This window comes from Eriocheir sinensis, chromosome 36 (genome assembly GCF_024679095.1).
Source record: "Eriocheir sinensis breed Jianghai 21 chromosome 36, ASM2467909v1, whole genome shotgun sequence".
NCBI classification, from domain to species: domain Eukaryota; kingdom Metazoa; phylum Arthropoda; class Malacostraca; order Decapoda; family Varunidae; genus Eriocheir; species Eriocheir sinensis.
The window spans coordinates 13,473,522-13,500,137 of NC_066544.1; the positions used below are offsets into that span (position 1 = coordinate 13,473,522).

The window sequence follows — 26,616 nt, forward strand, 5'->3', positions numbered from 1 at the left end:
AGCCCTTAAACAATTTTTTGCCTTCATTACTCATTTCCAATTACATGCCTGTACTGAGAGAAAATATGTTGGAAGTAGCTTTTCCTGAGAAAAATTGTAATTCACTCTTGAAAATTTGCATCACAGCACATGAACGGCTTCCTTCTCTGTAACGTTGTTTCCCAGACACCCGCCGTCCCAAGGGCATCACGTGACTTATGAATGACACCTTTAGCTATGGCTGTTCTTAGCACTAGATCAGTAAATGACAAGAATTCAGACACTGCTGTAAATATACATTTATTTACATTAATCATGGTAACAAAATATATCCAAAATGCAAAAAACAATAAAGACGCCTCACACACACGACAACTGACAACACTCCGGAGCATGTGGCGCACACTGCTGATCAGAGCCTGAGCGGTGATGCCAAGGCCTGGGTGTACAGTGTTCAGGGGCTCAGGACGGAAGCTTAAACAAGGTCCGGGGGGCAAAGCATCTGGGCACACCTAGACTCTTGATGACTTTAATTTATTACATTTGCCAAGCAACAGAGTTAAATTGCTTTGTTTCAAGTGTTTAAAAATAGACCTAAGATATTGAACAACAAAAGAACAAACATAACAGTTTAGAAATTCCAATTGATATTAGTAATATTAGCAGAGGAAGACCCCACCTTGTCAGACAAAATGATCATGGAAAGGATTACGAATTTAGAGTTCACAACTTCAATGACTTATAATACAGTTGCTGACGGAACCTTCAAACACAGAACAGAAGAGTTAGTAGTAAATATCTACAACAAAAAGGTCCTTTGTTGAATAGAAAGATTCACCATTTGAATTGCAATTTCAAGGCATCTTTAAGTGTAGAAGACAAAGGTACTCTTTCATGGATCAGCGGAGGTGTGCAGACCAAACCCAGCTGGAAGACCCGTACACCCAGACCTTGGTTTGAGAGAAAGTACACATGATGGTCTTTACAAGTGGAGTACAGACATTTTGACACCTTAGACATTATCAGACCTTGCTCGCCGCCTCCACCTCGCTCCCGGGGCCTTGGGGCGCTCAGGACGGCGGGAGGAAGGCCATGGTGACCTGCCCTACAGTTTTGATGTCTTTTAGAAGGCCATTCTCGAGGACTCGTGACCACAAAACTATCCTCAGCCATAATTTGGGCAACTAGATGACAGGACCGCATTGCTCCGAGATTAAAATTCAGACTCGACTCCTTTCACGCCTCCCTTTAAGATCTGAACTATTTCAATTTGGGGTTGGTTTAAATTTTATAAGGGGCACATGCCATAATTCCGGTGTGGTCTGGTTACTGTCCTTTGGGTTCCTTACGGCAGGCGGGGTTTGTGAACTGTTTGAATGTGGAGCAAGTATCCGGAATGACATTGGTTCCCCTTATTCAGATGTGGTTTGGTTACTGTCCTTTAGGTTTCTTACGGCAGGCGGGGTTTGTGAGTTGTCTAAATGTGGAGCAACTATCTGGAATGACATTGGTTCCCCTTAATCTGGTGTGGTCTGGTTACGGTCCTCTGGGTTACGCACGGCGGTCATAGCTTGTTAATGGTCTAAATGTGGACCAATTATCTAGAATGACCTTGGTTCCCTCTCGCCTCTAATTGACCCAAGTTTGCTGTCACGTCAAGGCGGTCATAAGATGCAGCAATGACACGCAAATAAATGTACAGAGCAGCTAGAGGCAATATGTACAATAAAACAAGTGATTCAGAAATGAGTTACGATTCTAGCTGCCGGCGATGTGATGGTCGCTACTTAGAAGAGAACGAGGCACCGAACGGCCGCTAGTTAGGCTTATAGAACATGTGGAGGCGATCGTTACAACACTACGATGACGATGAGGAAATGACGCACTGTACACGACGAACGAACGCACGCACGAGTGAGCAGTGAGCAAATGCAGTCACGGTAAAGTACTTAAATTAGGTCAACAAGACGGATCGCTCGCCATTTTCGTGATCGTCCGCTGCTGTAAAACCTGTCTGTCTGTCTGTTCTCAAATCTCATGTTCCCATCTTTCCTTCCAGCACAAAACACACACACACACACACACACACACACACACACACACACACACACACACACACAAATACACACACGCAATACCTATCTACCTGTCTGCTCTCGAAACTCCTGTGGCCATTTTCCCCTACCGTCACATCATGGAACCACACACAAATACACACGCACATTATACCTGTCTCCATGTCTGTCCTCAAAACCTATACCTTCACTTCAATCACTTTCCATCTTCTCTTCCAGCACACACAAACACATGGACACAATAGGTTCACAGTGACAGTTCCGATAGTTCCCTCTTACCGTGTTGAGTTGTCCAGCCGCCGCCGAGGACCTCAACGGATACCCTCACACACCGAAAGACTGGTAGCAAATGGTGTATGTAAGCAACGTTGCCAAATTATCGTATCCACCATTGTATTTACTTTCATTCTAAGATTTCTCCCCATGTATTTACCGTTTTTAGACACTTAACTATAGCAAAAAGACACTAATAATTAAACCTTTCAACGGTAACTATAAATAAATGTGGTTACCGGAGTGGAGGAGACATTTTTGGGGTCGGAAATTGGAAAACATGATGCTACGTACGACATTCTGGTAAGCAGCTCTTTTTAGACACTTAACTATAGCAAAAAGACACTAATAAATAAACCTTTCAACGGTAACTATAAATAAATGTAGTTACTGGAGTGGAGGAGACATTTTTGGGGTCGGAAATTGGAAAACATGAGGCTACGTACGACATTCTGGTAAGCAGCTCTTTTTAGACACTTAACTATAGCAAAAAGACACTAATAATTAAACCTTTCAACGGTAACTATAAATAAATGTGGTTACTGGAGTGGAGGAGACATTTTTGGGGTCGGAAATCGGAAAACATGAAGAGGCTAAGTACGACAATCTGGTAACGCAGTATGTAAGTATCGTCTGGTTACTTGGCAGCGTCTGGCAACTCGACTGACTGGTATTCCGTTTCGACCCAGTGAAGCAACCACGGGCGGACGCAGCTATGGACATTTTCCTTCATAAACGCGACTTGCATCCACTTATTTGGCATATACAACAGTTCTTTATACAACATTTCGTAATACTATAAGGCGATGTACGTAGGCGGTGAGTAAGGGAACGCTGGAGATAGAGGAGAGACATATTGTTCGAGCGCAGTGAAGCATCAACTGAATCACTGCGTCATTCACTTGTTGCCTCCTCCTCCTCCTCCTTCCCCCCCCCCTTTCGTTAATGAGGTGGTGTGTGTGTTGGGGGGGAGGGGTAGGAGGGGTAGGGGTATGAGTACAATACGAATATGATTAAGTATTGGGAGGGAGGGGTATGAGTCTTGTGATCTACCCCATAACTACATTCACCCTGACACACACACACACACACACACACACACCTGCCAACCAGTCCCTCCCTCAAGCACCAGTAAGATGAATCAAGAGTTACGTAAGAATAATAAATAGTTCCGTGGTTAACATTTCAAGGAGTCTGGAGGATGTCACGTGAACCGAATCGAACATCTTTTTTATCGAACATCTTTTTTTTTTTATCTTTTTCTTCCAGTTTATGCATATTTTCCATGGTTCGGTGACGCGGGCAACCTCATCCCGGCCTCTGCCCTCCGCCATGGTCAACCAGACGTGACCCTCGAGATTAGGCAACAACCACTTAATGATTCTTTTCCTATTCCATCCTTCATTCCTTCTTCGTGTTGGACTTCCTGCTGGCGACGAAGACGAAGACGATGATGACCTTTCCTTGCCCTTGATCTTGCCTTCTCCTCCACGTGTGAGTCTGGGGCGAGGCAGCAACCACTTAATGATTCTTTTCCTATTCCATCCTTCATTCCTTCTTCGTGTTGGGCTTCCTGGTGGCGACGAAGACGAAGACGATGATGACCTTTCCTTGCCCTTGGTCTTGCCTTCTCCTCCGCCACGGTCATCGGGTTACAAGGGCCACGTGTGAGTCTGGGACGAGGCAGCAACCACTTAATGTGAGTCTGGGACGAGGCAGCAACCACTTAATGATTCTCTTGCTATTCCATCCTTCATTCCTTCTTCGTGTTGGACTTCCTGCTGGCGACAAAAACGAAGACGATCCGATCCTGTCTTGCCGTTTCCTTTCGTCACGCTCCACAGGTCACAAGAGACACGTGTGAGGCTGGGACGAGGCAGCAACAACCCCTCCCCCCCCGTGCACCGCCCCGCTACTCCGTCCTATACTTCTTGGTCCTGTTGGGCTTCTTGCTGGCGACGAAGGCGATGATGGTGACGATCTGGCTCACCACGTACGCCGCCAGCAGGAACACGGCGGGGTAGAAGGCGTCGGGGAGGCTGGGTTCCTGCAGGCCCATGTACTGGAGCGCCTCCGAGCCCTTCACCACCCCGCACGGCGCCTGGGGAAAGGGGGAAGGAGGGGAGGCGGTGATGGTTAGTTCGGGTCGTGAAGATAGTTCGATAATGGGATGATAAGACAGTAAACTCGCCCATATAATTAGTGTGTCTGTGAATGTCTTCTCTAAAAATATTACACATGATTTAGAAGGTATATTGAGTAAACTTCCTTAGATACATAGGAGAGGGTTAGAATTATCGTCTCTCGCAACTAAATTCATGTAATATTTCAATTTTTATTTGTTATGCTTATCTGAAATACTGCCAAAAGGGGTCACTAATCTATTATTCTCTCTCTCTCTCTCTCTCTCTCTCTCTCTCTCTCTCTCTCTCTCTCTCTCTCTCTCTCTCTCTCTCTCTCTCTCTCTCTCTCTCACACACACACACACACACACACACACACACACACCCACACACACACACACACCCACACACACACACACCCCATCCTCCGCCCCGTCCTCACCTTCCTCTGTATGGCGGAGAGCGAGTCCTGCAACACGGGATTTCTGTCACACCCGAACTCGTTGGTGTCCTGGAACTCCTGCCGCTCAACCTCGTGCAACACCCACCGAACGGGCGACCACCACAGAGTCGGCCACGCCCACAGCGACACGTCCTGGAGGGGAGGAGGGGGGTTAAGCTTGTCAGGGGGTGGGCTTGGGGTGACGCGTAGGAAAGTAAGAGAGGAGGATGAAGGTGCAAAGGAGAGTGAAGGAAAATAAGCGAGGACGAGGAGGGAAGAGAAGAAGAATATAAAGACAAAGAAGATAGAGAAGATAGGCAGAGGAGAAAGATTTACGTAGAGGAAGATGAAGCAGAAGGTGAAGAAGGAAGAAACAAGAACAACAGGACACACACACACACACACACACACACACACACACACACACACACACACACACACACACACACACACACACAGGAGGAAGCCAAGAGTTACTAACCAAGGGGTGGAGCGTGAGCCCAGACCCAAGCGTTGCCACCGTCAGGAGGAAGCCGGTGGTCATGGCGGCGGCGTGGCGGGAGTCGAACACGCAGGCGGCGGCGATGGCGAGGGCGCGGACGGCGTAGAGGTAGAGCAGCATGTAGCCCAGGTAGAGGTAGAACTGCTCGGCCGTGGGGAAGCCCGCCATGGAGTACGCTGGCAGGATGTAGGCGAGGAAGGTCCCGCCCGCCGCCAGGAAGCTGTAGCAGATCTGTGGGTGGAGGAGGCGGTGAAGGAGGGGGATGAAGGAGGCGGTGAAGGAGGAGGTGGAGGAGGGGATGAAGGAGGAGGTAAAGGAGCAGGTGAAGGAGTAGGTGAAGGAGGGGATGAAGGAGGAGGTGAAGGAGGAGGTGAAGGAGGCGGTGAAGGAGGGGATGAAGGAGGAGGTGAAGGAGGAGGTGGAGGAGGGGATGAAGGAGGAGGTAAAGGAGGTGAAGGAGTAGGTGAAGGAGGCGGTGAAGGAGGTGAAGTGAAGAAGGGGGTGAAGGAGGCGCTGTAGAAGGCGCTGAAGGTAATGTTTATGCTTTTCTTGTCACGTTATAACTTAGTTTATGTTAAGAAGTGATGTATTCCGCTTTTACTTGAATCAAACACCGCCCTTCATCACCAGTCACCACAGAAACATCTATAAAACCACCACAACCACCACACAGCACCACCAACACCCTACCTTCGTCAGCATATAGATGCCCTTGAAGTAGACCCAGTCAGCTACATCAGTCACCCTAAACAGCCACATCTATACTAAATTTCACCACCAGGCACTCAACAAGCTATCAAAACCCATCACCAATCCCTTTATAATCCCTCACCTTCGTCAGTATATAGATGCCCTTGAAGTAGACCCAATCAGCTACATCAGTCACTACAAACAGCCACATCTATACTAAATTTCACCACCAGTCACTCAACAAGCATTTAAAAACCCGTCACCAATCCTTTTACAATCCCTCACCTTCGTCAGTATATAGATGCCCTTAGGAGAGTACAGCTCGTCAACCATACCAGTCACCAATTTCAACACCAATCACTACCACACCATCACCAGAATCACCATACAACACCCAGAACTAGACCAACCACACACTCTTTTCTCTTCGTCTAATACCTTCGTCAGTATATAGATGCCCTTGGAGCAGAGACCGTTAATCCTATCAGTCACCAATTTCAACACCAATCACTACCACAAAAACACCCATATCATCACCACAATCACCACACAGAACTAGACCAACCACACACTCTTTTCTCTTCGTCTAATACCTTCGTCAGTATATAGATGCCCTTGGAGTAGAGACCGTCCGCCACATCCCTCGCCACCGCCGGCTTGTCGCGCCACACCTCGGATATCGCCATGAGCAGAACGGGCCAGAGGGCGAGGCTTGCCATGACATAGTGGAAGGTGGCCCGGTTGTTGACGTTGTCCTGCTGCTGAAGAAGGCCGGAGCGCACGTCCCAGTACACGGCGCCCACCACCACGGACATTATCCCAGCCACCAGCGTCACCGCCAGCCAGTTCATCATGTTGTAAGGGAACTGGTAGATCATGGCGCGGCTGGAACGAGGAGGAGTGAGAAGGGGGTCATTTTGAAGGTGTTTTTTCGTGGTTTTCTCTTTACTCTGTCTGCTAGGGAGGACATGGGGGCAGGGGGTAGTTGTTAGTCTTATTTGTGTTTATTTTGAGATCAATTGGTAGGTCATGGCGCGTCTGGAACGAGGAGGAGTGAGAAGGGGGTCATTTTGAAGGTGTTTTTTCGTGGTTTTCTCTTTACTTTGTCTGCTAGGGAGGACATGGGGTCAGGGGGGTAGTTGTTAGAGTTTTATTGTGTTTATTTTGAGTTTTATCATGTTGTAAGGGAACTGGTAGGTCATGGGGCGGCTGGAACGAGGAGGAGGACGGGGCAGAGGTCATTTTTAAGATGTTTTCTATTTTTTTTAATATTATGTTTATTGGGGAGGACTTACTGAGGGGGGGGAGGGATTATAAGTGAGTTTTCTTTGGTGAATATTCTAAGTATCAAGTTGTAAGGGAATTGGAGGAGGAGGAGAAGGAGGTATTGAAGGTGTTTTTCGTGTAGTAAATTTCTGTTGCTGCGTTTTCTTTTCTTTTTTTTTTCTTTGCTGGGGGGCACATGGGGAAGGGGGGGGGGAAGGAGGAGTAGGAAGAGGAGGAGGAGGAGGAGGAGGAGGAAGAGTAAAAGCATCTCTCCATCTGGATGCTGACTCTCTCTCTCTCTCTCTCTCTCTCTCTCTCTCTCTCTCTCTCTCTCTCTCTCTCTCTCTCTCTCTCTCTCTCTCTCTCTCTCTCTCTCTCTCTCTCTCTCTCTCTCTCTCTCTCTCTCTCTCTCTCTCTCTCTCTCTCTCTCTCTCTCTCTCTCTCTCTCTCTCTCTCTCTAGTGGTGTCTGTGAACAATACAATCTATAGATTGGTTTCTCTCCTCTCTTTTTGCTCTCTCTTCTTCTCCCTCTCCCTTCTCAGACTTTCTACCACCGCCACCACCACCACTAACTAACTCTCTCTACTTCCCTCTACCTCTAATATCACCTGCGTGCCATTTTCTGCCAACCTCAAGATGCTTCCCTGTGACTTTTGTGGTTCATCTCCGCCCCTTCCCACTTTCCGCATCCCCTCCGCTGCCCTACAATCCGATAATTTGAACCCATCTTGCTGTCACATCTTCCCTGCCACCGTCTGCCTCTCCACTTCCTTCCTGCAACCATCCAAGTCTTATATGTCCTTCCAAGAACCATCAAACTCATCTACATCCTCCACTTTCACACCTTCCCTGCCACCGTCTGCCTCTCTCCACTTCCTTCCTGCAACCATCCAAGTCTTATATGTCCTTCCAAGAACCATCAATCTCATCTACATCCTCCACTTTCACACCTTCCCTGCCACAGCCTGCCCCTCTCCACTTCCTTCCTGCAACCATCCAAGTCTTATATGTCCTTCCAAGAACCATCAATCTATCTACATCCTCCACTTTCACACCTTCCCTGCCACCGTCTGCCCCTCTCCACTTCCTTCCTGCAACCATCCAAGTCTTATATGTCCTTCCAAGAACCATCAATCTCATCTACATCCTCCACTTTCACACCTTCCCTGCCACCGTCTGCCCCTCTCCACTTCCTTCCTGCAACCATCCACCCCTTACATGTCCTTCCAACAACCATCTAACTCATCTACATCCTCCACTTATACCAACCACTTTCTCCAACACCCTCCATCTTTGCTTCTATCTAACCTTCCACACCCCTCCAGCTACACCCAAACCTTTCTAGCAGTCATTAACTTCCTTCCACTTCCTCCCCCAAGCCATCCACTTCCTTCCACACCTTCCACTAACCTCTAAACCATTTCTGTCACCTCACATCTCACACTATAACCTTCCCTATTTCTCTTCATCTATCCAGTCCTTCCCGGCGACCATCCAACAGTGCATATGACCTTCCTTCCGCCTTCCACCTCTCTCCGCACTTTCCTCGATCTCCACCCTCCACCTCCCTCCACTCACATCCAGAGACCGAGGAGCTGCAGACACAGGTTCTCCTTCCGGACCTTCGGCGGGAGGGGCAGCGGAGGGCCGGGGTCACTGAGGGCCTCCTGCCGCCTCCTGAACGTGTCGGCGAGCATCTCCACTCGCTGCGATGACTCCAACATGGCCTCCGCGCTCAGGTCATCCAGGGTCACGAGGTCAACTGTAGTGGGAGGGCGGGAAGGTAAAGGTGAGGTTGGGGGTGTGTGGTATTGATGCGCGTGGTCTCGGTGTTCATCTCCGTCACATTGAGAAGGAGTTTGTTAAGGAAATGTGGTTTGCTTGTGTTTGATAGGTAGAGATGTTTTAAGGGGCGTGAAAGGGCAATAGATGCGCGTGGCCTCAGTGCTGATCTCCGTTGCATTGAGCAGGAATTCATTGGGGGGTATTGTGGTTGAAATAAGACAAATTTGAGGAATAAACACTTGCATTGAAAGAAAGAAAGAAAAAGACTTAAATCCAAGAAATAAAACCACGTAAATACACTAAATAAAAAAGTGAAAAAAATCTACGGAAAAAAAAATACAAGAGATAAACAAACAAATAAGAAAAATAAAACGGAAATAAGGAAAAAACAAACACATAAGAATTAAAGAAATGAGCAAAAAACAATAAAAAAAACATGTGAGAGAGAGAGAGAGAGAGAGAGAGAGAGAGAGAGAGAGAGAGAGAGAGAGAGAGAGAGAGAGAGAGAGAGAGAGAGAGAGAGAGAGAGAGAGAGAGAGAGAGAGAGAGAGAGAGAGAGAGAACAAACAAACAAGAAAACGAGAGCGAGAGAGAGAGGAACACGTGGGTACTGACGGTAGTAGTCTGAGGGGTTCTTGTAGGCGGGGCACGGGTACTCTATGAAGGCGAAGTAGGGCAGCATCTCCCGCCGCCTGCCGAAGTACATGAGGCGGCCCGTGGAGATGAGCGCCACGCGGGAGATCATGGTGAAGATTTCGTACGTGGGAGGCTGGATGGTCAGGATCTGGGGGGAAGGGGAGGAAGGGAGGGGGTTGAGAGGAAGAAGGGAACTAACGAGCCTACACCATGCTTCTGTACACTCCTTCTGTCTCCTATTCCCCCACCTGTACCTTTGTTAGTGGTAAGTGAGCCTTCTGTCTTGTCGCGTCCGTGTCTTGTGCGTCCTAATTGTTTACTTTTCTTAATACTTGTTTATCTTCTACTGTCTGTCCCTGTCCTTCTACAGTCCTCTTATGCATATTGTTCCACACACACACCAACACTTATATGTCATCTACACTACACAACATTCACATACACGCATATACACGCAACCACCTCTTTTATGTGTTTTGTCTGTCTTAATGACCTGACCCTGACGGATATTGACTTTTCTGCATCCGTGAACCAATTAGCATCAGAACACTCAATTACCACCAACACCTTCACCAGTAACCCACTTCCTCTTCTTACTATACCTTGATTGAAGCAAAAAGAAGGGTGTTGAGAGGGATACATTTTCTTATCTAACCCGAGGAGTCATAATATCCAAGACCAGTACATACTCAGAAATAAAGAATAAGCCATTACCCAAGATAGGATGGGGATGGGAGGGTGTTGAGAGAGGGAGGAAGGGTGTTGAGGGACTCTTTCTTTTTCAACCCGAGGAATCATAACACCCAAGACAAGTACATAGAAAAAAAGTATAAGCCCTTACCCAAGACAGGATTATATATACGAGTGAGGAAATACCTAACAACAACCTTCCCTTTCATGCCCAAACACCCAAAACCATTAACACACAAAAGTAAAATAAGCAGTTCAACCTCACCATTATCCTGCCATAAGACCCCAAACCATTAAAAACACGAAGCAGATAAAACATAAACTAAACTTTACACTTTCTTACACATCAAAACCCATAAAAAACAGAGGCAGACAAAAAGAACAAACCTACTTCCATTCACACTCAAAACCATAGGTGGCAGGGAGATCGAGGGAAGTGCGGAGAGAGGTGGAAGGCGGAAGGAAGGTCATATGCACTGTTAGATGGTCTCCGGGAAGGACTGGACAGATGAAGAGAAGTAGGGAAGGTTTATAGTGTGAGATGCGAGGGGACAGAACCAGCAGGCACACTCACCACTATCCTGCCGCGACACGCCCACTGCCTCAGGTACTCGACGAGGAAGAACGTGTCGAAGATGTCCATGCCGCGGGTGGGCTGATCGAGAAGAACCACGTCCGTCTCGAGGAGGAGGTGGCACGCTACGTTGAGGCGCCGCCGTTCGCTGAGGGTGAGGTCCTTGACGCGCGTGTGACGAACCTGCTCAAGGCCGAGGTCGTTGATGAGGCCGTTGATCTGTGCGTGGACGGAGGGAAGGGAGAGAGAGGGGAGGTTAGTTAGGTTGGTCTTCAGTGTATTGACATGGGAAGAGCACTGTTGCTTGATTATCGTACTCAGAGATAGATAGATAGATAGATAGTATTTACCTCGTTGCCAGATTATCGTACTCGGAGATAGATATAGATAGATAGATAGTATTTACCTCGTTGCCAGATTATCGTACTCGGAGATAGATATATAGATAGATAGATAGTATTTACCTCGTTGTCAGATTATCGTACTCAGAGATAGATATAGATAGATAGATAGATAGCATTTACCTCGTATTTACCATTGCAAGATTATCGTACTCAGAGATAGACAGATAGATAGACAGTATTTACCTCGTATTTACCGTTGCAAGATTATCGTACTCAGAGATAGATAGATAGATAGATAGATAGATAGTATTTACCTCGTATTTACCGTTGCAAGATTATCGTACTCAGAGATAGATAGAGATAGATAGATAGACAGTATTAGCCTCATATTTACCGGTTTCTGAGCCACAGCTACTGACAAAAAACACCAATAATTAACCATTTTAACGATAACTATATATGAAGGCAGTTATTGGGGTCGATGGGGCAGTTTTTGGGTCGGATATCGGCAAACATAGAAGGCTGAGTACGACAATCAAGCAACGTTGGTGAGGGGTACAGCGGAGGAGGTGAAGTGAGTGACAGACTACGATAACGATATGACACAGCTGATATCAAACAAAGAAGGGGGAGGAGGAAGAGAGAAGAGAATATGGAGAGGGTGTGAAAGAACGGAAGGAGAGAAGGAGAAGGAGAAAGGCTAAGGAAGAAAAAGAAACAGAAGAAGAATGAGGAAGAAGAGGAGGAGGAGGAGGAGGAAGAGAGAAGAGGATATGGATGAGGTGTAAGAGAAGGAAAGGAGAGGAGGAAGAAGAGGAGAAAGGATAAGGAACTAGAATACAGTCGATATGTATATTGTGTTTTAAGAAGGGGAGAACATGAACTACAACCGGATAACAACTAAGTGGCTAACTATCTGACTGACTGACTATCTTACTAACTGACTAACTGATTGACTGACTGACTGACTGACTGACTGACTAACTAATTGACTGACTGACTAACTAACTGACTGACTAACCAACTAACTAACTATATGATTGACTGCCTTCCTACAACTAACTGACTAACTGACTGATTCACTGACTAACTAACCAACCAACCAGACAAAAGAAAACGAGAGTAAGTGGACAGGTAATTAAGGTAAGTAGCACAGCCTAAGACAACAGGTGGGGAGAGCGGGCCGACAGGTGGCAGGCAGGGGACAGGTGCGCCAAGTAAGGGGAGCGAGCCTAATGAGAGGACGCACGTGGGAGAGAGTGGAAAGGTGAGGGAAAAGACATCCAGGTAAGGAGACGGAAACAAATGACAGGTGAGGAGGAGGAGGAGGAGGAGGAGGAGGGGAAGAGGAGGAGGAAAAAGAGGATGAGGGGTAGAGGTGGAGGAGGAGAGGAAGAGAGAAAGGAAGGTAGAAAGATAACGAAAGGGAGAGGAAGAAGATATGGAGGAAAAAGTAGTAGAGAAAAAGAAGGAAGAAGAAGAGGAGGAGGAGGAGGAGGAGGAGGAGGAGGAGGAGAGTGTGAAAGAACGAGAGGAAGAGGAAGAAGATATGGAGGAAAAAGTAGTGGGGAAAAAGAAGGAAGAAGAAGAGGAGGAGGAGGAAGAGAGAGTGTGAAAGAACAAGAGGAAGAGGAGGAAGAGGAACATATGAGTAGGAAGGATAAGGAAGAAGAGACACAGAAGAAGAATGAGGAAGAAGAAGAGGAGGAGGAGGAAGAGAGAAGAGCATATGGAGAGGGTGTGACAGAACGAAAGGAGAGGAGGAAGAGGAGAAAGGATAAGGAAGAAAAAGAAACAGAAGAAGAATGAGGAAGAAGAGGAGGAGGAAGGAAGAGGAGGAGGAGGAGGAGGAGGAGGAGGAGGAAGGGAAAGTAAAGTAGAATCAGAAGAGGTGAATGATATTAGTGGTTAGGCGATTACGGAGGAAGGAAGAAAGGAAGTGAGGGAGGAAAGGAAGGAAGAAAGGAAGGGAGGGAAGGAGGGAGGAAGGGAAGGAAGGGAGGAAGTGAAGGAAGAAGGGAAGGAAGAAGGGAAGGAAGGGAGAAGGGAGGGAAGGAAGAAGGGAAGGAAGGAAGAAGGAATGGAGGAAAGGAAGGAAAGGAAGGAAGAAGGGAGGGAAGGAGGGTAAGGAAGGGAGGGAAAGGAAGGAAGGAAGGGAGGAAGGGAAGGGAGAGTGTAAATGAACTGTAAACAACGTCATCTGCTGGACAAACTCTCTACTATTACACATCACGAACCAGACCTCACGTGTTGCCCTCCGTATTCCTCCTCCTCCTCCTCTCTCACTCTTTCTTATCCATTTCTACCTCCTCCTTGTATCGTTTTTTTTTTCCTCTTCCTCCTCCTCCTCTCTCACTCTTTCTTATCCATTTCCACCTCCTCCTTGTATCGTTTTTTTTTTCCTCTTCCTCCTCCTCCTCCTCCTCCTTTTTCCCTTTTCCTCTTCCTGCTCCCGTTCATGCTCTTCCCCTTCTCTTTCTCCTGCTCCACTTTCCTCATCATCTACTCCTCTTCTTCTTCTTCCTCTTCCTCTTACTCCCTTGATTATTTTCCTCCTCCTCCTCCTAGTCCTCCTCCTCCTCCTATTTTCGTTTTCACTTTTCCTGTCTTTCCTCTTCCTCCATCCTATTCCCTCTCCCTCCTCCTCCTCCTCCTCCTCTTCCTCCACACACACGCACGCACGCACACTTGGGAGGGGGGGGGGGGGGGGTCACAGGTAAGAAGTGCTTTATGAGGTGAACTAATTATGGGGAAGCGTTGACAGGTGCTCCCAGGTGGTTATGCAGGTGTGTGTGTGTGTGTGTGTGTGTGTGTGTGTGTGTGTGTGTGTGTGTGTGTGTGTGTGTGTGTGTGTGTGTGTGTGTGTTATGCCTAGTTGTAGCGTGACAGTATATTTCTCTCTCTCTCTCTCTCTCTCTCTCTCTCTCTCTCTCTCTCTCTCTCTTTGCTCCTTTTCTTTCCTTTCTCTTCTTTACTCTCCCTCTCTCCCTTCCTCCCTTGCCTTCCACTCCTTTAATCTCCCTTTCTTCTTTTTCCTCTCATCCCTTTTCTCTCCCTCTCTTTGCTTTCCCCCTCTTTTCTATCTCCCTTTTTACTCACTAACCTTCTCCCTTACGTTCATTTTCACTCTCTATACTCCCTTTTTTCTCTTTCTTGGCTGTCTCCCTTTTTGTCTCCCTTTCTTTGCTTTTCCTTCATATTTTCCCTCTCCCTTTTTACTTTCTTACCTTCTCCCTTCCGTTCTCTTTCACTCTCTCTTTGCCCTCTTTTCTCTCCTTCTTGGCTGTCTCCCCTTCACTCTCCCTCTCTTCCTCCCTCGCCGCGTACTCACCCTTGCCTTCACCTCCCTCACACGCGTCACGTCGCCGGAGGAGCGGAAGAAGGAGTGCAGCAGCAAGGTCTGACGCACACTCATATCAGGACAAAAGTTGACGTCTTGCTGTACGTAGGACGAGCGCGCCGCCACCTGGGGAAGGGAGAGGAACACAGGGGTAAACAAGGCCGCCCACAGGGGTACGCATATGAAGGTTACAAGAGGTCATATTTGAGAGTTAACTTGATTGCTCTTTCGGCCACCTCTTTGGATTCTTTACAGGAGCAGCGAGTAGCGGGCTTTTTTTTTTTATTGTTTCCTTTTTTTTGTGCCCTTGTGCTGTCTCCTTTGCTGTAAAAGAATATAATTGTCTGTGTGTGTTTGGATCTCTCTCTCTCTCTCTCTCTCTCTCTCTCTCTCTCTCTGACTGTCCTATCTTTTTGTCTGTCTGTCTGTCTGTATCTGTCCATATTACTATCTTTTTCTTTTGTCTGTCTATCTACCAATCTGTCTGTCTGTCTTACCATCTAATTATCTCTTTGTCTGTCTATCCATCTCTTCAGTTATGTCTCTTTGTCTGTGTTTTCCTTCTAACTCTGTCTCTCTCTGTTTGTCTATTTATCTATCGTTTTATTTATCTCTATGTCTCTCGGTCTCTATCCACGAGTTCATCTATTTGTATTTCTGTCTGTCTGTCCATCTAACTCAACTTATGTCTGCCTTTCGATCTCTGTCTACCTCTCTGTCTGCCCTTCTGTCTCTTTCCACCTCTCTAACTATGTCTCTCTGTTTGCCTATTTATCTATCTATTAATATCTGTCTCTCAAAGTCTTGGTCTCCATCCACGAGTTCATCTATCTGTAATTCTGTCTGTCTGTCCGTCTAACTCAACTTATGTCAGTCTGCCTCTCTATCCCTCTCCACACCTCTGCCTGTCAACCTGGACGCACCTTAGCCGGAGAGGTGTGGTTCCCGTTGAGTATGAAGTCCCCCTGCAGGCGTCCTCTCCAGCGGGCGTGTCTGTTCGCAAGCACGTCCAGGAGACACGAGCCCTCAGCCTCTGCCGGGGGGGGAGGAGAGATAAAAACATTAGGTCGAGGAAAACGTGAAGAGAAAAAGGAGAATGGATGTATGTCGACGAGGAGAAAAAGGAGATTAAAACGTGGAATAGAAAACGGATGATAAAAAAAGTGTGTGGAAAAGAAGAAAAAGAGAATGGGAAGTCGATTAGAAAGAGGAGTAGGAGAGAGGAAGAAGAGAATGTAGTTACGAGGAGTGAAAAAAATACATGTTAGAGAAAAAAAAAGTGAAGATGAGGAGAAAAACGAGTCAAGAATATGAGGACGAAGAGAAAAAGGAGAATGAATGTGTAGATGAGGAGAAAAGGAAAATAAAACATGGAAGAGAGAAAGAGACGCAGAGAAAATGGAGGATTGAACGTGGAAGAGAAAATGGAAGAATAAAAGAAAGTGTGGACGAAGAGAAAATGCATAATAAGACGTAGAGAGTAGAAGAGAAAGGAAAGTAAGAAGAGAGAGTACAGTTAAGAGGATGAAAAAAATAATGTTCGAGAAAAAATGGGAAGATGAAGAGAAAACGGACAATAAAAAGGTGTTGAGACGAACAGAAAACGGTATGAGGGAGGGAGAGGAGGGAAAGGGAGAATAGAACAGTAAAATAAAAAGAAAAGAAATGACATCAAGGAAAAAACAAAACAAAACTCAAAGAAAAAGTTGAAATGAAAAGAGAATGAGAAAGAAATGACTTGGAGAGAAGAAAAATAGAAAGGAGAGCAAAAAGGAGGAAAAAACCAAGAAAAATTAAGAGAAAACAAGAAAAAAGGAAGAGAAAACAAGAAAAAGGAAGAGAAAACAAGAAAAAACGAAAAGAAAACAAGAAAGGAAGAAAAACAAGAAAAAGAGGAGGAGAAAACAAGAAAAAGGAAGAGGAGAAATAAACAAGAAAAAGAAAGGGAGAGAAGAAACAAGAAACAAGAAAGGAGGAGAAGAAACAAAACAAAACAAAAGAAAAAAAACAAGAAAACAAGAAAGAATGAAAAAGAAAGGAAAAGTAAGAAACAAGACACAAGAAATAAAGACAAGAAACAAGAAAGAAACAAGAAAAGAAAAGGAAACAACGAAAAACAAAGAAACAAACAAAGACAAAACAAGAAAAATGAAACTAGGAGAGCAGAACAGAAAGGAAAGCAAGAAGCGAGGAGTGCAGTTACATGGAGGAGAAAAAAACAGATAATAAAACACGACTGGCGAGTAGAGGGAAAAAAATAATAACGAGGGAGACTGTGTGTGTGTGTGTGTGTGTGTGTGTGTGTGTGTGTGTGTGTGTGTGTGTGTGTGTGTGTGTGTGTGTGTGTGTTGTTGAATTAAATCTGTCTGAAAATTGTGTGGTGAGCCGGGCAAAAAAAATAAATAAATAATGAAAGTAATCTTGAGAAAAGACATAAAAAGGAAATTGAAGTGAGTTTGACAAAGCAAAGGAAAGAATAATAAATGGAATATAAACGAAAGTGTGTAGGGAGGATGGACGAAAATAAGACATGAAAAGTAAGAAAAAGTAAAAAAAAGAAGTAAAGTATAAGTGAAGAAAAGTAAAAGTATAGTAAAAAAGATTATAAAGTAAAGTAAAAGTAAAGTAAAGTAAAGTAAAAAACAAGAAGTAAAGTAAAGCAAAGTAAAGTAAATAAAAAAAAACAAGTAAAGTAAAGTAAAAGTAAAGAAAAGTAAAAGTAAAGTAAAAAACAAGAAGTAAAGTAAAGTAAAGTAAAAAACAAACAAACAAGTAAAGTAAAGTAAAGTAAAAGTAAAGAAAAGTAAAAGTAAAGTAAAAAACAAGAAGTAAAGTAAAGTAAGGTAAAAGTAAAGAAAAGTAAAATTAAAGCAAAAAAGAAGAAAAACAAAGTAAAAAAAAAACGCATGAGTTTAAAGGAACTGATAATATTACGACTTTAAAAAAAAAAAAAAACGTAAGAGGAGAAAAAAAAAGATTGATAGAGTAATAAATCAGAGGACATAAAAATTGCCATAAAAAAGAAAAAAAGAAAGAAGAAAAAAGATAAAGAGAAGGAAAGAATTAAACCACCACCACCACCACCACCACCACCACCACCACCACCACCACCACCACCACAACCACTACCACTACTACCACCACCACCACCACTACTACCACCACCACCACCACCACCACCACCACCACCACCACCACCACCACCACCACCACCACCACCACCACCACCACCACAACCACCACCACCACCACCACCACCACAACCACCACCACCACCACCACCACCACCACCACCACCACCACCACCACCACCACCAACACCCCCACCACCACCACCACCACCACCACCACCACAACCACCACCACCACCACTACTACCACCATTACCACCACCACCACACTCACTCTCTCTCTCTCTCTCTCTCTCTCTCACATCGGCCGGTCACCCCAGCGTCACCAAACACCCCATGGCCCCTCTCTCTCTCTCTCTCTCTCTCTCTCTCAGGCACAGACACACACACATAAAAAAAAGAAAACAACTCGACAGGAATATAAAAAAGAAAAAAAAGAAAAAGAAAATTGAAAGACGAGGAGAGGCCAGTGCTTTTCTCTCCCTCCCTGCCTTTCCTCCTTCCCTCCCTTCTCTCCTCTCCCTCCTCCTCCTTTTCTCTCGCCTACATACCTGTCCCGCCCACCTTCATAGTTTTCCCTGCACACACACACACACACACACACACACACACACACACACACACACACGAGCCTCACTCCCTGCCTCTCCTCATCTTGTCTCTTTTTCTTCGTCTGTTTCTTTCTTCATAATATATACGATTCTTTTTCTTGGTCATATGAAGGAGCGCGGGCGAACGGTGACTATTACAGGCTTACAGGAGCTGCCTTGTACAGGTCAGCCAGCCTCTTGCAGATTCCTTACGTTCTTATGTTCTGACTTGTGGTTTTTACTTTTTTCTTCTCTATATGTTACTTCTCTTCTTTGTCTTCTCTTGTGACGGTGGAAAGATGGAGAATAGAAATGAGTACCTATGCTTTTTTTTTTACTAATCTTTCCTTCACTATACTTTTCTCTCATATTCTCTTTGCCTTTGCGTGCGGGATAAAAGTTACTATCTGTTAATCTGTCACTAATGTTTCCTTTTCTATACCTCTCCCTCCTCTTCTTCTTTCCCTTCTTTATCGAGAATACAAAAACAAACAAACAGAGAAAGAAAGAAAGGAAAAAAAAGGTTGATTGGATAGTTGCACGAACAGAGAGAAAAAAAAAGTAATTAAATGTATATACAAAAAGGAAAAAGAAAAATAGGTTTAAAACAATACAGAAAATCCCAGGAAAAACACCTGTACTTTCTTTTTCACTCACCTCATCCCCACGCATCAGTCCCCTTCCCCGCCCTTTTTTACCTGTCATCCCTTTCTTTTTCCCTGTCTCTCTGTTACCCACCCGGCCGCCGCATGACGCTGCACCCTCGCTACCCTTCCCGTCCATCAAGATCACCTCAACCCTTTCACTCCCCCGACCAAGATTTGTTCACCTGAGCCGCCCAAATGACTCTCAGGTAAGCCTCATTAACCGTGGAGGGGAGGAAGGAAGGGAATCGCTCGGAGGAGAAGAGGGGGAAGATTGTAAAGAGGAGGAAAGAGAAGATTGCAGGAGTAGAGAAGGATAGAGAGTAAGGGAGAAATGTGATGAGAAAAGATGATAGAGTGAGAGAAGGAAGGAGGAAGGACGAAAGGGTAGTAAGAAGAAAATGGAGGGAAGAAGAGAGAAGAAAATATGGGAAGGGAGAAAGATATAGATAGATAGATAGATATTGAGAAGAGAGAGAGAGAGAGAGAGAGAGAGAGAATTAATGGACCATATAGTGATAAATGATGTTCCTGTAATCAACTTCATCTGGCAGCGAACCACAACAACAACAATAACAACAACATTAATAATAATAATAATAATAATAATAATAATAAATAAAACTACGAGGTGCTTGACCCTGACCCTGACCTCTCTCTCTCTCTCTCTCTCTCTCTCTCTCTCTCTCTCTCTCTCACATGAACGCTGATGATGGACGAGACAAAGAGAGGAAAGAAAAATATTGACCAAGAAAGAAAAAAAAGAAAAGAGGGAAAAAGTGTGTGTGTGTGTGTGTGTGTGTGTGTGTGTGTGTGTGTGTGTGTGTGTGTGTGTGTGTGTGTGTGTGTGTGTGTACGAAGGTCAAAGAGAGTATCAAGCTCATTTATGCAGCTTCTTCATCTCCTCCTCCTCCTCCTCCTCTTCCTCTTCCTCCTTGTTTTAATCTTGCATATTTTTTTAGTATATAATCGTCGTCGTTTTCTTCTTGCTCCTCTTCCTCTTTCTTCTTCTCCTCCTCTTTCTCCTCCTTATCCTTTTCTTCTTCTTTTACTTCTTCTTCTTCTTCTTCTACCTTTTTTTCTACTTCCACTTCTTGTTCCTCTTCTTCTTCTTCTTCTTCTAATTCTTCTTCTTCTTCTTCTACTTCCACTTCTTGTTCCACTTCTTGTCCCTCTTCTTCTTCTTCTTCTTTTTCTTCTTCTTCTTCTTCTTCTTCTTCTTCTTCTTCTTCTTCTTCTTCTTCTTCTTCTTCTTCTTCTTCTTCTTTTTCTTCTTCCTTCTCCTCCCAAGATGAATTACCTCGGGGTGTCTTGCTTCTCACTTCATGGGATTTGAACAATTACCTTCCTCCTCCTCTTCCTCGTCCACTCCTCTTCCACCCTCCGTTCTCTCCGCCACGCACTTCCTCTTCCTCATTCTTCCTCTTCCTCTTCCTAATGGTGCTTTTACGTTCCTCCTCCGTTCACTTATCTGTATTTTTCCCTTTTTTTGTCTTTTTCCTCTTTTCCTTATCTTATTCCTGTTTCGCTCGTCCTCTTTTTCCGATTTTCCGCTTTCATTTTTTTTCTTGTTTTTCTATTTCCTCTTTCTTGTTCTTTTTCCTCTTCTCTCTTCTGCTCTTTCTCGTTTTCCCTTTTTTTCTCCTACTTTCAATATTCCTTTTTCTCTTCTTTCTTTTCCTTCTCTTCTTTCTGTTTGTTCCTTCCTCTACTCCTTCTTCTTCCCTCTTCCTATTCCACTTTCTCATCTTTCTTTCTTTTCTCCTACTCTCAATGTTCCTCTTTCTCTTCCTTCTTTTCCTTCTCTTTTCCTCCTTGCTCCTCTTACTTCTTCCTCCTCTTCTTCTATTACTCTTTCTTTATTCTCCTCTCTTCTAATCCCTTTCATCCTTAATCCTTCTTTTTTTTCTTTCTCTCTATCCTCTTTTCTTCTCCTCTCTTTACATCAATCTTCCTGTCGTCTCTTCAAAGCATCATGAGAGAGGCAGCAAAGAGTAAGAGAGAGAGAGAGAGAGAGAGAGAGAGAGAGAGAGAGAGAGAGAGAGAGAGAGAGAGAGAGAGAGAGATAGAGAGAGAGAGAGAGAGAGAGAGAGAGAGAGAGAGAGAGAGAGAGAGAGAGAGAGAGAGAGAGAGAGAGAGAGAGAGAGAGAGAGAGAGAGAGAGAGAGAGAGAGAGAGAGAGAGAGAGAGAGAGAGAGAGAGAGAGAGAGAAAGAAGAGATCTCTCTCTCTCTCTCTCTCTCTCTCTCTCTCTCTCTCTCTCTCTCACAAAGAAAAATCACCCTAGAAACAAAAATATTAACCTCCCTTTTTCTTTTTCTTCTTTTTTTAGACTTTTTTTTTGTATTTTCATTCCAGTTCAATTTTTTCTCTTCATTTCCACTTTGCCAAAACAACAACAAAAACAAAGAAAAGAACGAAGGAAGACAAAGAAAAAGTGTCGTGTGTGTGTGTATGTGCGTGTGTGTGTGTGTGGGAGGATGCTGCGGGCATATCTGTGTGTGTGTGTGTGTGCGTGTGAGTATGTGTGTGTGTGTGTGTGTGTGTGTGTGTCAGTCACCTTCCCGGAGGCAGCTCAGAGGACGCAGAAGATGACCTGAAGGAGAGAGGGCGGGGGGGCGGGAGGAAGGGAGAGAAGAAAAGAGAGGGAGAGAGAGGGAGGGAGTAGCGTAGGGAATGCGTGAGGGAGTGAGGGAGGGAATGTCGGGGGAGTGAGAGGTTCCGGGAGAGAGAGAGAGAGAGAGAGAGAGAGAGAGAGAGAGAGAGAGAGAGAGAGAGAGAGAGAGAGAGAGAGAGAGGAGAGAGAGAGAGAGAGAGAGAGAGAGAGAGAGAGAGAGAGAGAGAGAGAGAGAGAGAGAGAGAGAGAGAGAGAGAGAGAGAGAGAGAGAGAGAGAGAGAGAGAGAGAGAGAGAGAGAGAGAGAGAGAGAGAGAGAGAGAGAGAGAGAGAGAGAGAGAGAGAGAGAGAGAGAGAGAGAGAGAGAGAGAGAGAGAGGGGGGAAAGCTGTGTGGAGTAATGAATGAGGAAATTGAAGAGGAGGATAACCTGTAAGGGGTGGTGTAATAGGTGGATGAGAGGAGGAGAGTGGGGATGCAACTGAACTGAAGAGGGTAAAGAGGGGAACTGTTAGCTAAGGACAGGAAAGAAGAGAAAGGAAAAAGAAGAAGGGCAGAGTAGGAGGGGAAGGGAGAGGGAAGAGGGGAGGAGGACTGTAGAAGAGAGGAAGGGGGAGAAAAAAGAAAGGGAGAAGAGAAGGGGAAGGAAGAAGGGCAGAGCAGGAGGGGAAGGAAGAGGGAAGAGGAGAGGAAGACTGTAGAAGAGAGGAAGGGGGAGAAGAAGAAAGGGAGAAGAGAAGGGGAAGGAAGAAAGTCAGAGTAGGAGGGGAAGGAAGAGGGAGGAGGGGAGGAAGACTGTAGAAGAGAAGAGGGGGAGAAGAGAAGGGGAAGGAAGAAGGACAGAGAAGGAAGGGAAGGAAGAGGGAAGAGGGGAGGAAAACTGTAGAAGAGAAGAAGGGGGAGAAGAAGAAAGGGAGAAGGGAGGAAGAGAAGGAAGAGGGGAGGCAGATTGTAGAAGAGAAGAAGGGGGAGAAGAAGAAAGGGAGAAGAGAAGGGAGGAAGAGAAGGAAGACTATGAAGAAAATAAACTTGAAAATAGTATGTGTTCTGTGTTCTCTTTGCAACGCCGACAGACAAATTAAGATAAGTGAGAGAGAGAGAGAGAGAGATAGAGAGAGAGAGACAGAGAACCGCCCTCCCTTCCCCCCCCCAAAAAAAAAAAAAAAAGATAAAAGAACCGGCTTGTACCTTCGTGACCAAGAGTTCCCTAGCCAACAGGTGTATACAGGCAGGTGTGGGCAGGTAAGGGGTTAGAAGTCAGGTGTAAAGTGATAAGGAATTGAAGGTAACCGCTCTTCCTACCTTACCTTTCCTTACCTTTCCTCACTTAAGATTCAGAGGACACCGTTTGGCTTCACCTTCCTGGCCCTCACGTTCTCAGCCTCTCACCTTCCTACTCTTTTATATCCCCTCCCCTCCTCCCCTTTAATCTCCCCTCTCCCCCTCCCTCCCTCCTGTCTTTTTCTTTTTCTCTCTCTCACGGCCTCTGTCTAACTCTCCTGTCTCCCATTTGGGTTTCTTTTTCTTTATTTTCCTTTTATCTCTCCGTCTTCTGATGTTAATTCTTCTCTATATCATAATTTAATCTCCCCTTTAATCTCTCTCTCTCTCTCTCTCTCTCAAAGAAAAATCACCCGAGAAACTAAAATATTAATCTCCTTTTTTCTTTTTTTTTACTTTCTTTTTATATTTTCTTTCTGCTTTCTGCTATTCTCTTTCCTGCTGCTGCTCTTGTCTGTCTCGTCTGCTTACCCTCGTCTCGCATGGCTGTTCCCTCCCGTCACTCACACATCACACCACTAAAACCTTTCCTTGCCTCCCTCCCACACCTTCCCAGCCTACACCCACCGCTGGTAAAGGTGGAGGTGGCGTGTGTGTGTTCATGTGCGTGTGTGTGTGTGTGTGTATGTGTGTGTGTGTGTGTGTGTGTGTGTTTGCAAAGGGGTTGGATCCGTCTGTACATATATCCTTGTTTGCAGACGTTCAGTTCGCTGCGCCCACGGACGTCACTCAGGAACGCAGGATATACACGCTCTAGATAACTTCATTAGATAACTTCACGAGATAACTTCACTACATAACTCAGGAACGCAGGATAAACGCACTCTTGATAACTTCAGCTGCTTTGTGTTGCGTTGTGTTGCTGATCTGTCACCCAGGTTTTCTTTTCCACAGTGAGGGAGAGAACGAGAGTGAAGCAAGAGAATATACATGGAAGAAAGGGAGAAGAGAAGGGGAAGGAAGAAAGTAGAAGGGAGGAAGACGATGAAGAATATAAACTTGAAGATAGTATGTGTTATGTGTTTTCTTTGCAACGCAGACAGCAAACATTGAAGGCTGTAGTGGGCTTTTTATAGCGTTTATTTTCCCTCCTATTTATTTTTGCCCTTGAGCTGAGTGGGAAGGAAGGAAGGAAGGGCGATCTGGCGAGGAGGCGTCCAGTTATGATGGGAAATAAAGAGCTGAAGGGGTAATGAGCCTTGCTGGGGATTTAACGGGGTGGAGGAAGGGACGAAGGGATGGGAAGAGGAAGGAAGATGACGGGGTAGTGGAGGAAGCGGAGGAAGAAGCCGAGGAGTTCTCAGATTATAGAGTCCGAGTTCCCTTGAAGCTCCCCTACTGAAAGATTTTAAGTCATACGAAGGCGGTGGAAATAACATGAAAAATACTATCCCACATTTTTTTTTGGCTAGTGAAAGGGATGAAAGAGTGGAGATTCCGTTTCACCTCTTGCATGGGAATGTTGGACGACAGACCTATAACAGTTAGCTTAATATTATGCTTCTCAGTTCTTTCGTTTTCCATCATCATTTTCCTTTCTATCTTCCTTCCTTCGTCTTGCCTTTTCCGGCCTGTCTCTTTCTCCTCTCCTTTCTCTCTCTATCTTCTTTCCTTTCTTTGTTCTGTCTCCCCCGGCCTGTCTCTTTCTCCTCTTCTTTCTCTCTCTATCTCATTTCCTTTCTTTGTCCTGTCTCCCCCGGCCTGTCTCTTTCTCCTCTCCTTTCTCTCTCTATCTTCTTTCCTTTCTTTGTCCTGTCTCCCCCGGCCTGTCTCTTTCTCCTCTCCTTTCTCTCTCTATCTTCTTTCCTTCCATTTTCCTGCTTCTTTCCGCCTCATGAAATACCTTAACACTCTATTTCCTTGCCTCGTGCGTACCTGTCTTGCATGGTCTACTAACGCTTCCCATCTGTCTTTTGGGGTCCCTTCCGTCCACTTTTCCCTCTTTTAATGTCTCAATCTAGAGCTGGCGTGGCGGTACGGTAAAGGTGCCTTGCGGATGGGTAACAACGAGGGACTAAATTGGCAGTGTTAGGGCGGTACTGAGGTCCTTTGCATTACACTTTCCACTCCTATAATGTCTCAATCTATGGCTCATGTGGTAATACGGTAATGATGCCTGGCGGATGTCTTGCAAGGAGAGGCCTAATGACAGTCTAATGGCGGTGTTATGGGGTCATCTACACTACAGCTTCCACCTCAGTAATGTCTTAATCTATGGCTCATGTGGTAATACGGTAATGATGAGTGGAGGATGTCTAACAAATAGGGGCTTAATGACAGTCTAATGGCGGTGTTATGGGTCATCTACACTACAGCTTCCACCTCAGTAATGTCTTAATCTATGGCTCATGTAGTTTTACGGTAATGATGAGTGGAGGATGTCTAACAAATAGGGGCTTAATGACAGTCTAATGGCGGTGTTATGGGTCATCTACACTACACCTTCCACCTCAGTAATGTCTTAATCTAGGGCTGACCTGGAGATATAGTAAAGATGCCTGGCGGTTAACTTACAAGGGGAGGCTTAATGACAGTCTAATGGCGGTGTTATGGGTCATTTAAACTACTCCTTCCACCCATACAATGTCTTCTTAATATAGGGGTGGCGTGGCGGTGGGGTAACGGTGTCTACTAACTTACATGGATAGGCTGATAAATGGCAATGTTAGGGTCCTTTTTCGGATACTCTTCCACCCTTTCAATGTCTTAATCTAGGGCTGACTGGCTCGAAATTGACCTCTCTTTTTGGCCACTCCTTTGACCTCTATTCAGGAGCGGTAAGTAGCGGGCTTTCTTTTTTAATATTTCTCTTTGCGCCCTTGAACTGTCTCCTTAGCTGTAAAAAAAAGAAAAAAAAGGACGGTGCCTCGGGGTTAGGTTACAATCAATACCTTCCTCTTCTTTCTCCCATCCACTATCTCTCCTTCACGCACTCCCTTATCCACTCCTTATTCCTCTCTCCTCCACTCCTCCACCTCTCATCCCTCACGAAAAAAGAGTGAAGAAGATGATAGAAGACATAAAAGGGGAAAAGAATGAAGGATATGGAAGGGTAAGGAAGGGAAGGGAAGGGAAGGGAAGTGAGGTGAAGGGAAGGGAGGGGACAAAAAAGGAGAAAGGAATGAAGGATATGGAAGGGAGGGGAAGGAAATGGAGAGAGAGAGTGAAGTGAGGTGAAGGGAAGGGAAGGGACAAAAAATGAGAAAAGAATGAAGGATATGGAAGGGAAGGGAAGGGAAGGGAGAGAAAGTGAAGTGAGGTGAAGGAAAGGAAGGGAAGGAGAATATTAGGGCAATGTTAGGGTCTTTACAGCACACCTTTCCCCCATCACTGTCTTAATCTAAGGTAATGGAAGGGAAGGGAAGGGAGAGAAAAGGTGAAGGGAAGGAAGGGAAGGAAAGTGTTAAGGTAGTGTTAAGGTCTTAAACAACACACCTTTTCCCCCTTCAATGCCTTAATCTCGTGTGTGTTACGTTACAATGGGAGGCTGACTGACTAACCAGCGGTGTTACGACAAGAGTATAAATAACCACGCCCAGAGCTGCCACGCGGTCACTTGAGGGATGGCCGGGGAACGTGAGGGCTCCAGACGGACTCTCATAATTGCCGGAGAATCGCTGGATAACTACTTTCTGGCG

At 45.4% G+C, this 26,616-nt stretch overlaps 1 protein-coding gene and 1 long non-coding RNA gene across 3 annotated transcripts in view; both read right to left on the reverse strand.

The window, feature by feature from the left end:
* Positions 1-262: 262 nt before the first annotated feature.
* Positions 263-4,027, reverse strand: LOC127007867 (uncharacterized). Of its 2 annotated transcripts, XR_007760618.1 has the most exons (3): positions 3,933-4,027; positions 2,686-3,785; positions 263-2,533 (listed from the first exon to the last, which is right to left on the reverse strand). It is a non-coding gene; the product is annotated as an uncharacterized LOC127007867 (long non-coding RNA). The 2 variants fall into 2 exon arrangements; XR_007760617.1 differs by having other exon boundaries at positions 2,686-4,024.
* Positions 4,028-4,042: 15 nt separating this feature from the next.
* The window catches only part of LOC127007860 (ATP-binding cassette sub-family G member 8-like), a 111,770-nt gene continuing 89,196 nt past the window's right edge, over positions 4,043-26,616 (reverse strand). Inside the window, exons 8-16 of the mRNA XM_050879266.1 lie at positions 15,644-15,753; positions 14,712-14,846; positions 11,037-11,255; positions 9,752-9,920; positions 8,930-9,113; positions 6,678-6,969; positions 5,374-5,625; positions 4,893-5,045; positions 4,043-4,428 (exon numbers count right to left, since the gene is read on the reverse strand). Coding sequence (XP_050735223.1) covers positions 4,240-4,428; positions 4,893-5,045; positions 5,374-5,625; positions 6,678-6,969; positions 8,930-9,113; positions 9,752-9,920; positions 11,037-11,255; positions 14,712-14,846; positions 15,644-15,753 — 1,703 coding nt within the window. The 3' untranslated portion in view covers positions 4,043-4,239. The remainder of the gene's footprint in view (positions 4,429-4,892; positions 5,046-5,373; positions 5,626-6,677; positions 6,970-8,929; positions 9,114-9,751; positions 9,921-11,036; positions 11,256-14,711; positions 14,847-15,643; positions 15,754-26,616) is intronic.